This window comes from Hydra vulgaris, chromosome 03 (assembly GCF_038396675.1).
Source record: "Hydra vulgaris chromosome 03, alternate assembly HydraT2T_AEP".
In the NCBI taxonomy this organism is placed as follows: Eukaryota; Metazoa; Cnidaria; class Hydrozoa; order Anthoathecata; family Hydridae; genus Hydra; species Hydra vulgaris.
This window is the reverse complement of record NC_088922.1, coordinates 28,325,382-28,338,185: the sequence shown is the minus strand read 5'-3', so window position 1 is coordinate 28,338,185 and position 12,804 is coordinate 28,325,382. Positions and strand designations below refer to the sequence as shown.

The 12,804-nt window shown below is 30.2% G+C and overlaps 3 protein-coding genes across 3 annotated transcripts; 2 read left to right on the top strand and 1 right to left on the bottom strand.

Annotated features, from left to right (window-relative positions):
- Positions 1 to 567: 567 nt before the first annotated feature.
- On the bottom strand, positions 568 to 1,909 carry LOC105844712 (caspase-3-like). The gene is made up of 2 exons (XM_065792875.1): positions 1,548 to 1,909; positions 568 to 1,148 (listed from the first exon to the last, which is right to left on the bottom strand). Exons 1-2 carry the CDS (start codon positions 1,807 to 1,809, stop codon positions 601 to 603), a joined length of 810 nt encoding a protein of 269 aa, XP_065648947.1. The 5' UTR covers positions 1,810 to 1,909; the 3' UTR covers positions 568 to 600.
- Positions 1,910 to 5,350: 3,441 nt separating this feature from the next.
- Positions 5,351 to 6,092, top strand: LOC136078067 (uncharacterized). The gene is made up of 3 exons (XM_065792873.1): positions 5,351 to 5,656; positions 5,744 to 5,855; positions 5,954 to 6,092. The coding sequence occupies exons 1-3, from the start codon at positions 5,434 to 5,436 to the stop codon at positions 6,060 to 6,062; spliced, it is 444 nt and encodes a 147-aa protein (XP_065648945.1). The 5' UTR covers positions 5,351 to 5,433; the 3' UTR covers positions 6,063 to 6,092.
- On the top strand, positions 6,010 to 8,581 carry LOC136078068 (uncharacterized). Its single transcript, XM_065792874.1, has 6 exons — positions 6,010 to 6,116; positions 7,192 to 7,275; positions 7,429 to 7,524; positions 7,708 to 7,937; positions 8,063 to 8,252; positions 8,361 to 8,581. The coding sequence occupies exons 2-6, from the start codon at positions 7,221 to 7,223 to the stop codon at positions 8,489 to 8,491; spliced, it is 702 nt and encodes a 233-aa protein (XP_065648946.1). The 5' UTR covers positions 6,010 to 6,116; positions 7,192 to 7,220; the 3' UTR covers positions 8,492 to 8,581.
- Positions 8,582 to 12,804: the final 4,223 nt, after the last annotated feature.

Below are 12,804 nucleotides of genomic sequence, written 5' to 3'. Positions count from 1 at the left end.
CTTTTCCAATTTCTTGAAGAGAGAATTAAGGAACTTAAATTACTTTGTTTAGTCTACGAAGATCTTGCTGCAGATGATTACGTAAGCTTAGATTACATATTATGATAGCATTGATATGCAATTAAAGCAAGTGCTATCACATATAAAAAAGTTCTGGATTTAAGTCATAAGTAGTGCTGTGATAAAAGCGGAAACAAACACAAGTAAAAAGACTAAAATTATCAGAGATTGCATGTGCAATATAGCTACTTATACGCTCGTCTCATTTTGACAACAGTTGTGGCGAAATCAGTCAATTACTAAACCTAACATAAATAATCCGTAAAAAATTATGTTTGTTTGAAATATGAAACATAAAAGTGGATTTCCAGTTATTTAAAATTCAGGTTATTAGAAACAGCTGGTTTCTCAAGTTGACAAAATAGCACGAAATTTTCCAACTTACCTTAACATATCATTTTTCATAATTATTTGCGCTTTACGCTGCTTTCTGATGCACAAAGTATTTGTTTAATCATATATTTTTACATTTTCTCCTAATACTTCAAAGTTAGCAAACTGCAAAAATGACGTGCATCTCAAATATATTTGTGTACTTTTCTACAAATTTTTTTTAAAGTAAATTTTGTAAGTGAGTCTATTAACTTGAGAGGATATCTGTTTCTTTTCTTCATCGTCGCCATAGAAACACATTGCTTTGTTGACTCGTGTAAGCATAGTCAATAAATCGTCTTTTTCAGAGTATTCTTTAAATATTGAAAGTAGACATAAAATAAACCATGAACCATATAACTTTTCTGAATTTTTACTTTTAACAGGATGATAGGGGTATGAATACGCTTTTTTGTTTTCGGTAGTTGAATACGCCACAAATATATTTTTATAGAACGAAAATGGTTTTGTAGCAGAATCAGGCATAAGTGTGCAATCGTTTAAACTTGATTTTTGCAAAATATGTATACCCTTATCATCCTCCTCTCCACGGCATGCTTGTATAAAAAATATTTTCGGCGTTTGTGTTTGGATTCGACTTTTTTGGCCGCTGAATTTTTCAATAATATCATTCAACAAGATCGTTTTATTGTCTTTACAAACTATTCCTTTTTGATTTCCATGACTTGATATTAGTACCATGATACAATCGTAACCTTAAACATAAAAAAAAAACCTATGATGCACGCTTGTATGATACAGAATGATACTCCCTCCGTTCCGAAATACTGCTCCGATTTTCATTTAACGTAAAAAATTATTGAAAATAAATTATCTAGTTTATTTTTTTTATTTTATACTATAAAATATATTTTATATATACTATTAATTTATTTTATATTTATTTAATTATATAAAACAATTTATACTTTATATGGGGGGTTGGGGAAGTGGGGTATCTTTACACGGTCATAAATACTGAATAATTTAAACATATATATATATATATATATATATATATATATATATATATATATATATATATATATATATATATATATATATATATATGTATGTATATATATATGTATATATATATTTATATATAATCAAACCTTCGATCTCTTTTCTCGAAACAACCATTTTACATACACTGATCAACTCTTCTTTAGTTAAATCTAAATGTTTTTCTATAGAAAAACTCTTCTCTTTGAAATAAGTTACAAACTCGTTGACGTCATTGTGAGCTGCATATCGCGGAGTAACGGAGTCATTAAAGTTTACAATATTAAAAACCACCAATAATCCTCTTTTTACACAGTAATGAAAATCGTCTTCATCGTTTTTAAACGTAACGTAGTTCAAATTACTCCCCATCAATATTTAAGTTATGTTTGTGGTTTAGGTTTAAGTTTCTTTTTCTTTTTTTCTTTAAAAATTTTACTAAAAAAGTATTAATTTAAAAAAAAAATATTTAAAAAAAAAAAAAATATGAATTTACAAATAAAAATATGAAAAAGCTATTTTATTTGTACAATCCGTAAAAAATCTTTTAACTAAAATTTTATCTTTGCGATGTTGAACTAATGAATAAATTGTTTTTTTGTGTGATGAAACAGGATTCTGGTAACAGTTACACTGACAACAGTGTCTCTGAGTTTATATAGTAACCCAGTGAGAATGGTAACAAAGGTCCGTTAGCGGCGCGCCGATGCTGGCTAAATATCGACGGGTCAAAAGCAGGCCTGACATGGCGCGCCAACGTCGGCATACCAAAATTGGACCGAATGCGGCTTCGAGCTGGCAAGCCAAAGTAGGCGTGCCTACATCTAACCTACAGCGAATAATTAGCTAACCACACATAGAGAACCAGCGAAGGACCGCGAAAAGTTAACATGCGTTTTTAAAAGCATCAATTCCTTTTCTAATGAAGCACAGTAGAATAAATATTATAAATATGCTAAAGCTGTGTTCATTGTCAACATGCTAGTAATATAACCATGTTGACCATGAACACAGTTTAAGCATATTCAATTGTTATATTAGTAATATAAAAATTTGTTTATCTAATAATGGATATATATATATATATATATATATATATATATATATATATATATATATATATATATATATATATATATATATATATATATATATATATTTATTTATAGTTTTATTATGAAATACAATAATGTTTATTTATATTGGTTAAACAATGTATTGTATTAATGATTTCTCCCAGGTTAAGTATGTCAAGCTACTGGAGCAGATGGAGAAGGATCCGTGCAGAGGTTGCAGTTATTACTGACGAGTGCTTTAGTAAAAAAAATATAAATGAACTATGTGAGGATGTGGAAACAGTTGATAGTGTTTCTGACTCAGCTTTTTTATTTCGACCAGATCAGTTACAATTAAGTACAGATACCGCATATGACTTGATACTGAATCCGATAGTTGTTGAGAGTTTTGAAGATTGTAATTCTGATACAAGTGAAGATAAATTTGAAAATAGATATTCAGATGTATCTTTTTATAATAACAAATGTAAAATTAGCAAAGAAACTGAAGAGTTGATTTCTGATTTGGCTTGTTGGTCTACTAAACATAACATTACACAATCAGCGTTAAATGAGTTGCTAAATCTTTTACAAAAAAATTTTCCTGATCTACCAAAATGTGTTAAAACAGTCCTTCAGACATCAAAGTTTCCACATTTAGTCATTGATAATTCATACTGCTACATAGGAATAAAAAATGGAATATTGTCAGGTAGACACATTAAGCAATTAGTAGATCAAACTATATCTATTCAAATCATTGTAGATGGATTGCCACTATTTAAAAGCTCAATGATGCAGTTGTGGCCGATTCTAGGATTAATAGAAATATTTAATGGTATTCTTCAGTGTAATAAAGAACCATTCTTGATTGCACTATATTGTAATAATAGTAAACCAAAGGATGTAGGTGCATTCCTTAAGGACTTGGTTGACGAAGTTAATGAACTAGAAAATCATGGATTGATGATTAATGGGTACCATTATGCAGTAAAAATTTCAGCAATTATTTGTGATACACCGGCAAGATCATTTATAAAATGTAATAAGGCTCACAATGCTTACAGTGGTTGTGACAAATGTGAGCAACGTGGTAAATTTATTGGAAGAGTTACATTTCCAGAAATGAATGCAAAATTAAGAACAGACTTGTCTTTTGCTACGATGTCAGATTGCAGTCACCACATAATGGAAAGCCCGTTGAGTAGAACATCTATTGGTTTGATTACTCAGGTTCCTCATGATTACATGCATCTTGTTTGCCTAGGTGTTATGCAAAAGTTGATATATGCATGGATACAGGGACCTTTAAATACACGTCTCAGGCCTCGGGTGATTCAGCAGTTATCAGAAAAGTTAGTCATTTTGAGACCACATGTGTGTTCAGAGTTTGCACGCAAACCAAGATCGTTTAGAGAGTTTGAACGATGGAAGGCATCTGAATTTAGGCAGTTTTTACTGTATACAGGGATGGTTTGCTTGAAATACATATTGTCAGACCGTTTATATAAAAATTTTATGCTGCTATGTGTTGCAATAAATATTTTATTGAGTGAATCATTGTGTCACATATATGCGGATTATGCTCATAATTTGCTTGTAATTTTTGTTGAAGATATAGGAAACTTATATTGTCCTGAATTTTTAACATACAATATGCATGGATTGATTCATTTAGCCCAAGATGCCAAACACTTTGGCCCTCTGGACAATATTTCAGCATTTCCGTTTGAGAATTTTTTGCAACATGTGAAGAAATTAGTTCGGAGGCCAAATTTACCACTTCAACAAGTTGTGAGAAGAATGTATGAACAAAATCTTGTTCAGAAGCTTAGTAAAGTTGATTCAATTTTGAAAGTACAACATGAAATGAAGAAAGAACATTTTGATGGCCCATTGTGTTCAAATTTGGGAATGAATGTTTCTAATCAATTTAAAGAGCTATATACCTCAAAATTTTGTGTTAAAGTTGGTTTTGGGGACAGCTGCTTTAGATTATTATCTGGGGCAATAATTGTTGTGCAAAATATCACAAGATGCTCTGATTATCAGAGCATCTTGTCATGTTATTTTGCATAAATCTTTTGAAAAAATTGAGAATTTGTTCACATATCCATGTGATTCTAAAAATTTGGAAATTTTCATGGTGTCGTTGTTAAGAAAACAGCTCTTCAAATGCTCTTTATCAGAAATAAAACACAAATATGTACTTTTACCTCACAAGCAATGTTATGTTGCTGTACCTATGCTTCATTTCTGAATATATTATAATATATTACCATGATTACTTTTTTTTTAAAAAGTTTGATCATTATTATAGGTTGTAAAATATTGGTAATGGTAAATTTCTTATATATTGGTAGTTTATTTTTTGTTTTCTATCTTGCATAATGTTTGGTAATGATAAATTTCTTATATTATTGGTAGTTATTTTTTGTTTTCTATCTTGCATAATGTTTGTCAAAGTGAAAGCTCATTAAAATCTTATTTTTAGTACATGAGTATGAGTTGCTAAATCTTTTACAAAAAACTTTGTTTTTTATTTTATATTACTATCTAGTCAAATTTGTCTCTTAAATATTTTTTAGTTGTATTTGTAATAAACTTTGTTTCTTAACTTATTTTATAGTTTGCTGTATTTTGACATTATTTATATTGAAAAATAATGTAGTTAATGCAACTTCCTGGTTACAAAATAACTACAGAAATATTAATTATAACAATTAATTATAAAATTAATTAAAACAATTCCGATATTCCTGTGATATATTTTTCCCATATTTTTTCCCATGTGTTATTAGTTGTACAATTAAAGAAAAAATAATAATGTTATTCAGAAATTTTTATTTGTTTTTCAGGAATACTTCTTAATAATGTTAACAGTTGAATAATAATAAACAATAATAACTTTTTTTCAAATAGGTTTTATCTCAAGTATATCATGGCTTTTATTATAGTTGAATTTCTTGATTATCCAGAAGACCTTAAAGAAACCTGTGAATTGGGTATAATTCCAAAAGGTTGGCTGTGTTCTGAAGAAGAAGATTGTTGTTGCTATCCACCCTTTTTCAGAAACCAAAATAAAATAAACAAAATGGTTAAGGATGAAGTAGAACCAGAACAAACTTGGCATGAGTACAGAATTAGAGTGCTTGGAAAAGCAGGTATGTTAGCTTTTGCCAAATGCTGTTGTGTATTTTAAATGTTACAAATGATACAAGTTTTTACTTTAGTTATTGTACTATTTATAGCAACTTATGAGAGGGCTTTAGAAAAAGAGAAGGTTGCAAGTTATAAGTCTGATCTTAATCTCACAGAGAATGACAAAAAAAGCATTGCAAATGAAAGTCGCCTAAGAAAGCGGTATTTTTATGTGAAACATATCGTTAACATATGATATAAGCATATCTATTTTTTTTTTTTTTTCAAATTAATAAAATTGATATTTTGCTTTGTTTTAGAAAAGTAGACTATAGCGGATTAGTAGAAAGTGAACATGAATCTGATGATGGTATCAACTTCAAGATTGGAGCATCTGTCCAAGAAAAAACGAAAAAAGGAAACTATTGAGAACAGAACCAATCACAACAACTCCTGATGTCCCTGAGTTTCCTAATTTGAGAGGTAAATGATCTGAAATTTGGAACCTCTAACTCCTTACGGTTCTTGAATGATACCTCATTTCGTCCAAAAAATATTGCTATCAGAGATGCGGAGTCCCAAAAAGGACTCCGGATTTGAAAGTCACAAAAAGATTACTTGAACCTAGTTTTTGATATCCAGGAGCTCTAAAAATATAAATAAGTTTATGGATTACTATTAGGAAAAAAATGAGGAACAATTGAGTTTAGAGGATTTAGAGGATTTAGAACAATTGAGTTTAGAGGAACAATTGTTTCTTGAACCCGGAGTCCTTAGGTACATGGCGGCAAGGACTCCAGGACTCCGGGCTTAAAAACAATAAGTTTCAAGTCATTAAATTTCATAAACTTTTTTCTTATAGCAGATCATAAGTCAACAATCATGTTTAGTGTATATATATATATATATATATATATATATATATATATATATATATATATATATATATATATATATATATATATATATATATATATATATGTATATATATATATATATATATATATGTGTATATATATATATATATATATATATATATATATATATATATATATATATATATATGTATATATATATATATATATGTATATATATATATATATATATATTAGTAGAAAATCACTTAACTAAATTTTTTTCCATTTGACACTGTGTTTCATCAACAAAGATTCATCAGAAATCTGACGAATCAGAAATCTGATGGATTTCTGATGAATCTTTGTTGATGAAACACAGTGTCAAATGGAAAAAAATTTAGTAAAGTGATTTTATACTAATATATAATTGCTCTGTTCTTTTAAGAACATTGAGCACTCTATTGTGTAGAATACTTTTTAAAGTTGTTTAAATATATATATATAAGGTACGTATATATATATAGTATATATATATATATATATATATATATATATATATAAAAAAATATATATATATATATATATATATATATATATATATATATATATATATATATATATATATATATATATATAAATGAGAGAAAGAGAGAGACAGAGAGAGAGAATACAATTTCTCAAATATATTTTTAAATTTTTAGAAGAGCAAATAAATATATTTACCAAAACTATGGTGTCTCCAGTGCGCTTGTCTCAAAGGCAGATAAGTGACAGCAACTTAAAAGGTGACTTAATATATGGAATCATCTTCTATACTTGATTTCAAATTAGTTTATATTTTATATAATACATTTTAATCAAATTAAACATCAAAATTGAAATGAATGACATCATTAAACAATAAATGTTTTTTAATTGTTATGGTTGTTTCATTTTAGGATTTTCCCAAGTTCCAGTAATTGATATGCCATCGCATTGCTCAATGTTTTCAATGAACCCGTCTCATGTTCCTTTAAGTGATTGCAATTTAAATGGTAATACATAATTCTTCAGGTCTAATTTTGATGTCAAATCCTATATTTGGGCAGGCATGTCTCTTTAGTCGTGGTGAAAAAAAAATTTGCATAGGATAAAAATTTTTACTTATATAAAACCATCAATTTTAGCATAGTAGTCAAATTTTATTTACTGTTACTATTTCAATTGTATTGTTTTAGGAATTATGGCTAAAACATTGGTTGCTTTATTAATTGAAATGAAAACATCAATTAAAGAATTACAGCGTCAATCAGAAATCAACACCCAGTTACTTCAAACACTGCTTGATAATAAGTACAAGTATGATGACAGCATGCTTGAAGAATACAATCTTCCGATTGATAATATTAATGATTTAGATGTATTTGACAGTCTGATAATGCAAGACAAGGCGATTTTAAACAAGCTGGTAAGTGTTTTAAAGGTGTTAATCCAGCTATTATATTTTTTATGATATTTAATCATTTATCTTATTTGATTCGTATGCAAAGTGACACCATTTAAATTAAATACAAATAATCTGTTGAAATATAGGTGATTGCTCTTGCCAGCAAGGGTGGTCAATCAATCAGAGAAATTGTAAAAAGGACCATTAACGCCTTAATAACCAACGACCTGCAACGAAAATTTAACTGGACTGGAACAGTTGGGCAGGCTGGAGATAAGGAAAACATTTCAACTAAAAGAGCTTTTCGCAAACTTAATCGTTGTTTAGCGCTGCAGAGTAAGTTATTTTTGTGATTAACTAATTTGTAATGTGCATTTAAATCATCAGAAAAGTCAGTACTTAATACAACTATAATAATCTAACTATAAATATATTATATAATAGGGGGAATTAGTAAAAATCCACCAACAAAATCAATAACCGAAAGCGAATTTCAGGTTAAAGTCGTTCGTTTTTTACGAGGAGCTGCAGACAGAAATGGGGGAAGAAAAATAAGGGCAGTCAATAAGAATTAAAACGAAGAGCTCTGCAATTTAGGCGAACAATTTTAATGTATGGCTTGTAAGAGATTATAAGAAGTTAAGATAACAATTATTTGTATTTAATTATATTTTTGATATCTGATAATATATGAATACTATATGATAATATATGAATACATTATACGAATACCTTAATAATATAAGAATACATTATAATGTATTCATATATTATCAAGGTAATAAAGTTCCGTTAGCGGCACGTCGACACTGGCTAAATATTGATGGGCCTAAAGCGGGCCTTGTATGTCGCGCTAACGTCAGCATGCTATCTTTAACATAGGAAGCCGAAGACAGCCTGCCGACAGCTAACCTACAGCGAATCATTAGCGGTTTAAAATTAAAATTTCAAAGAAAATAAATAGAATCTTCAGTGCACATACGTGTTACATGCATGTTATGTTATAACGTAACCCTGATAAATATATAAATTTATGCATTTTTGCATGCAATTTCAACCGGGCAGTCGATGGACTTATGGCGGCTAGCCAGCAGCAAACCATTGTTAAATCTACATCGGCTTGCCGGTAACGGACCACTGTTGCACCTATATCGATTTGCCGTCTGCGGACCGCTAAATAACCGATTAGCAAGCCAGCGAGGTAACGCTGTGGCTCGCCGACGTCGGGCCAGCGCGTGTGCTGCAAAAGGCCCGATAGCGGCCCGGGTACATCTTGCTCACTGGGAGTAGTAATATATTTAAATAAGTCTTTTTAGATTGCACGACAAATAATTAAAAAAAACCTAAACCAATAAATTTTACAAAAATTCATAGTGGTTTGTAAAGTATAAACTTTAAGTATAGGTTGCCAAAGCTTTCTTATTTTTGGGGTTTAATGCTAAGAGTATTACTTTAAATATGTTTAATATACTGTTTTAAACATGTAGTTAATTTACATGTTTAAAATAGTATATTAAACATATTTAAAGTAAAAAAAAAAGATATAATATCTTTTTTATCGTATTTATGTGAAAACACTATTTATGTGAATTCAAAATAACTTCCAAAAAATTAAAATACAGTTGTATTTATTGTAAATTGAAACGCAGTTTAAGCCTTAATTTGAGATTACCTGAACCTACTTCTATGGCCACATGTTTTTGTAGGGAAAAGATTTTATTATTTTTTAATAAACTTACTGAACTTGTTGACAATCACAATATTACTGCAGATTTACTTTACAACATAGATAAAACTGGAATAAGTAGAGTTCAGAAACCAAAAAAAGTTTAAGCTCTGAAAAGTAAACACCAAGCAAGAGGTATTACAAGTGATGAAAGGGCTGTGAGTACCACTGTTGTATGTAGTATGAATGCTGTTTGATCCTTTGTACCTCCTATGCTGATATTTGAGGGTAAATTATTTAAAAATGAGCTTTAAGATAGTGCATCATCATTGACAATTTTTGGATGTTCAGATACTAGTTGAATAACTACAGATTTATTTACTTTGTGAAGTAAGTAATTTTATAAGCTCACGTTATCATTTATTTAGGATGATCTTCCTTTCAAAACAACATCTACACATACAGTTCAAACTACATCACTCAAGTAAAAACCAAAAAAAATCTAAAAATGAGCTACTCTAACAAACTCCAACATAACTTTATTATCATCAAAAAAAACAGAACAGTTTTATTCTGCTTGTTGTAATTTTACATTAATGGTCACACACGCAAACGCACACACGTGTTTATCTCATAATGTATTCCATAACATTAATATTTTCTAACCATGAGCGAGATCTCGTCTCGTTCTTGTTTCTCGTGAGAAATGGGACTTCTCATAAAAAACAAGAAATAGAAAATTCTCGCGAGAAGTAGAACGAGATTTATATATTATTTTCCATATTAAAAATTATTATAATTTACAAAATGCCTAATAATTTGTTTTTTTAATTAATTAATATTTTGACTCCGTGATTTTAATTAGATTTTTAATTGGATTTTTTAATTAGATTTAAAAAAAAAATCTAATTAAAGAATTTTAATTAGATTTTAAATATTTTTAATTAGATTTTAAATACAAAAACTTTTTGTATAAAATGGTGCACTTTCGACTTAATTTCATTAGTTTACCAGTGGAATTCAACTTGACACATATTGTTCATATTGAAAAGAAATATTCTTGCCTCATTTCAACGATCAAAAATGTCACCAAGAAAAAACAAAATCTGGAGATATTTTCAAAAAACAAGTGACTGTGCTGAATGCAAGGCGTGCAAAAAGTCTTTGAAAACAAAAGATGGAAACACAAGCGGACTTCATCGTCACCTCGAAAAAAAACACAGCCAAGATTACGTTGAGTATTCTGAAAAAACTGACAACTCTCTTCTTCCTCCTCCTAAGAAGAAACAACGAACCATGGTCGAAATGCTTGAAAAAAAGTCTAAATATGACAAAGACAATTCCATTCAAAAACAGTTTGACTCTGCAATGCTGGATTACTTTTGCACTGATCTGGCATCCTTTTCAGCAGTCAAAGGAAGAGGTTTCAAGAAATTGTTTGACATTGCAAACCCTAAACTGAGCCTTCATTGCAGAACAACATATTCAAGAAAGCTTTAAATTCGGTCAAGAGAAGTTCAAGCTGGAATAAAGAGCATAATAACGGAGATTACGCCAAATCTAAAAAGTGCTGTATTTACTTCTGACCTTTGGACTTCTAGAGCTCAGAACAGCTACATCTCTTGGACTTTTCATGCTATTGACGAAAATTGGAGACTACATCACTGGACACCCCATGTCCAACAGTTCCCAGGCAGACACACAGGTATCTTAGTTGAAGGAAAGCTGGATTCTTTCTTAGAAGAACTAAATTTGCCTGCTGATTTGCCAATGTACTGCGTGAACGACCAGGCAAGAAACATGAAACTTGCAGTCAAATTGTCAAAGCGCCTTGACCAATACTTGTGCAACAATCAAATTTTGCAATGTGCAGTCGAGACTCACTTGGAATGACTGCTGGAATGGATGATGCGTTGCAAACATGCAAAGATTTGGCTTCTTTAACTCACCAGTCAACAGTTGCAGCTGAGTTGCTTGAATCAGAATCAGACGCTCAAGGAATCAATTTTAGACAGTTACGCCAATCTGTTGACACAAGATGGAATAGTGAACTGGATTGCATGGCTTCTGTCCTACATCTAAAGAGTGCAATTATCAGCTTATGTGCAAATGAAGATATTTTTTCTTCAAAGACCATCAGTGCATCACAGTGGAAATCAATCGAGGGAGCAGAAGAAATTTTGGCACCACTTAAAGAAGCTACAGAAACGTGGTCGGCTGAGTCTATTCCAACAATTAACACTGTCGCCGATTCTCTTTATTTAATCCATGACAAAATTGATCAATTTATTGAGACGGATGGAAAAAATGGCTACGGTGTCTTGTATGCAAAAAACTTGAAAAGCTGCATTGAGAAAAGATTTCCTCTTTGTCACACTGGAAACTTATTGAGTGCTGCAGCAAACTACTTAAATCCTGCTTTAAAGGGACTTCACTTGAAGCTCTTCAAAAAATTTCAAACAACAAAAGAATGGTTAGCCTCACAGGTTAAGGATAATGTTGAGTGCTAACCTGTTGTCAGAGTCCTTTCAGCAGATTTGTCCCCTAATTCAAAACTGAAGCGCAAGTTAAACGTCAGACTTGAAACACAAGAGCCAACATCTGAACTGAATCCTATTTTGAGCGAAATGTGCCAGTATAAATATCTCCCTGATGCCAAAAAAGACTTTCCGTTTCTTGATTGGTGGAAATTGCATTCAAATACATTGCCAGAACTCTCTTCATTAGCTAGACAAATTTTAGCTATTCCAGCAAGTTCAACTAAATCAGAGAGAGTTTTTAGCTCAGGTGGAAATGTCGTCCGATCATCCAGACACAACTTACACCCAGAAAAAGTAGAACAAATCATCTTAATCAGAGAAAACATTGTCTTGTTGGAAAAGTTTGGCAAAAAAATTCTGAATTAGTATTTGAAAAAGTGGTTTACATTTGACAAATGTCATTTGTGTCTATTTGTCAAAACCATGTTTACATTTTTTTTTTTACTTGGATTATAATAAATTTGTTTTCAAAAATTATTAGATTTCTCGTCTCGTTCTCGGTCTCACGAGAAGTACCAACTTTTCGTCTTGGTCTCGTCTCGGTTTGAAAAAACCTAGTCTCGCTCATAGTTAATATTTTCTTAATTAAAATGTACAAGCAGACAGTTTTTAGGCTGAAAATTGTTATTGGTTATATTTTTTTATCTTGCAGTGTCTTGACATCATATAAAAGTATTATTTT

Coding starts and splice junctions, on each gene's coding strand:
- LOC136078067 (XM_065792873.1), top strand. CDS start 5,434: ATGGCTTTTATTATAGTTGAATTTCTTGATTATCCAGAAGACCTTAAA. Junction 5,657..5,743: donor TAGAGTGCTTGGAAAAGCAG/GTATGTTAGCTT, acceptor TACTATTTATAG/CAACTTATGAGAGGGCTTTA. Junction 5,856..5,953: donor GAAAGTCGCCTAAGAAAGCG/GTATTTTTATGT, acceptor GCTTTGTTTTAG/AAAAGTAGACTATAGCGGAT.
- LOC105844712 (XM_065792875.1), bottom strand. CDS start 1,809: ATGGGGAGTAATTTGAACTACGTTACGTTTAAAAACGATGAAGACGAT. Junction 1,149..1,547: donor TTCGAGAAAAGAGATCGAAG/GTTTGATTATAT, acceptor TTTATGTTTAAG/GTTACGATTGTATCATGGTA.
- LOC136078068 (XM_065792874.1), top strand. CDS start 7,221: ATGGTGTCTCCAGTGCGCTTGTCTCAAAGGCAGATAAGTGACAGCAAC. Junction 7,276..7,428: donor AAGTGACAGCAACTTAAAAG/GTGACTTAATAT, acceptor GTTTCATTTTAG/GATTTTCCCAAGTTCCAGTA. Junction 7,938..8,062: donor AGGCGATTTTAAACAAGCTG/GTAAGTGTTTTA, acceptor GTTGAAATATAG/GTGATTGCTCTTGCCAGCAA.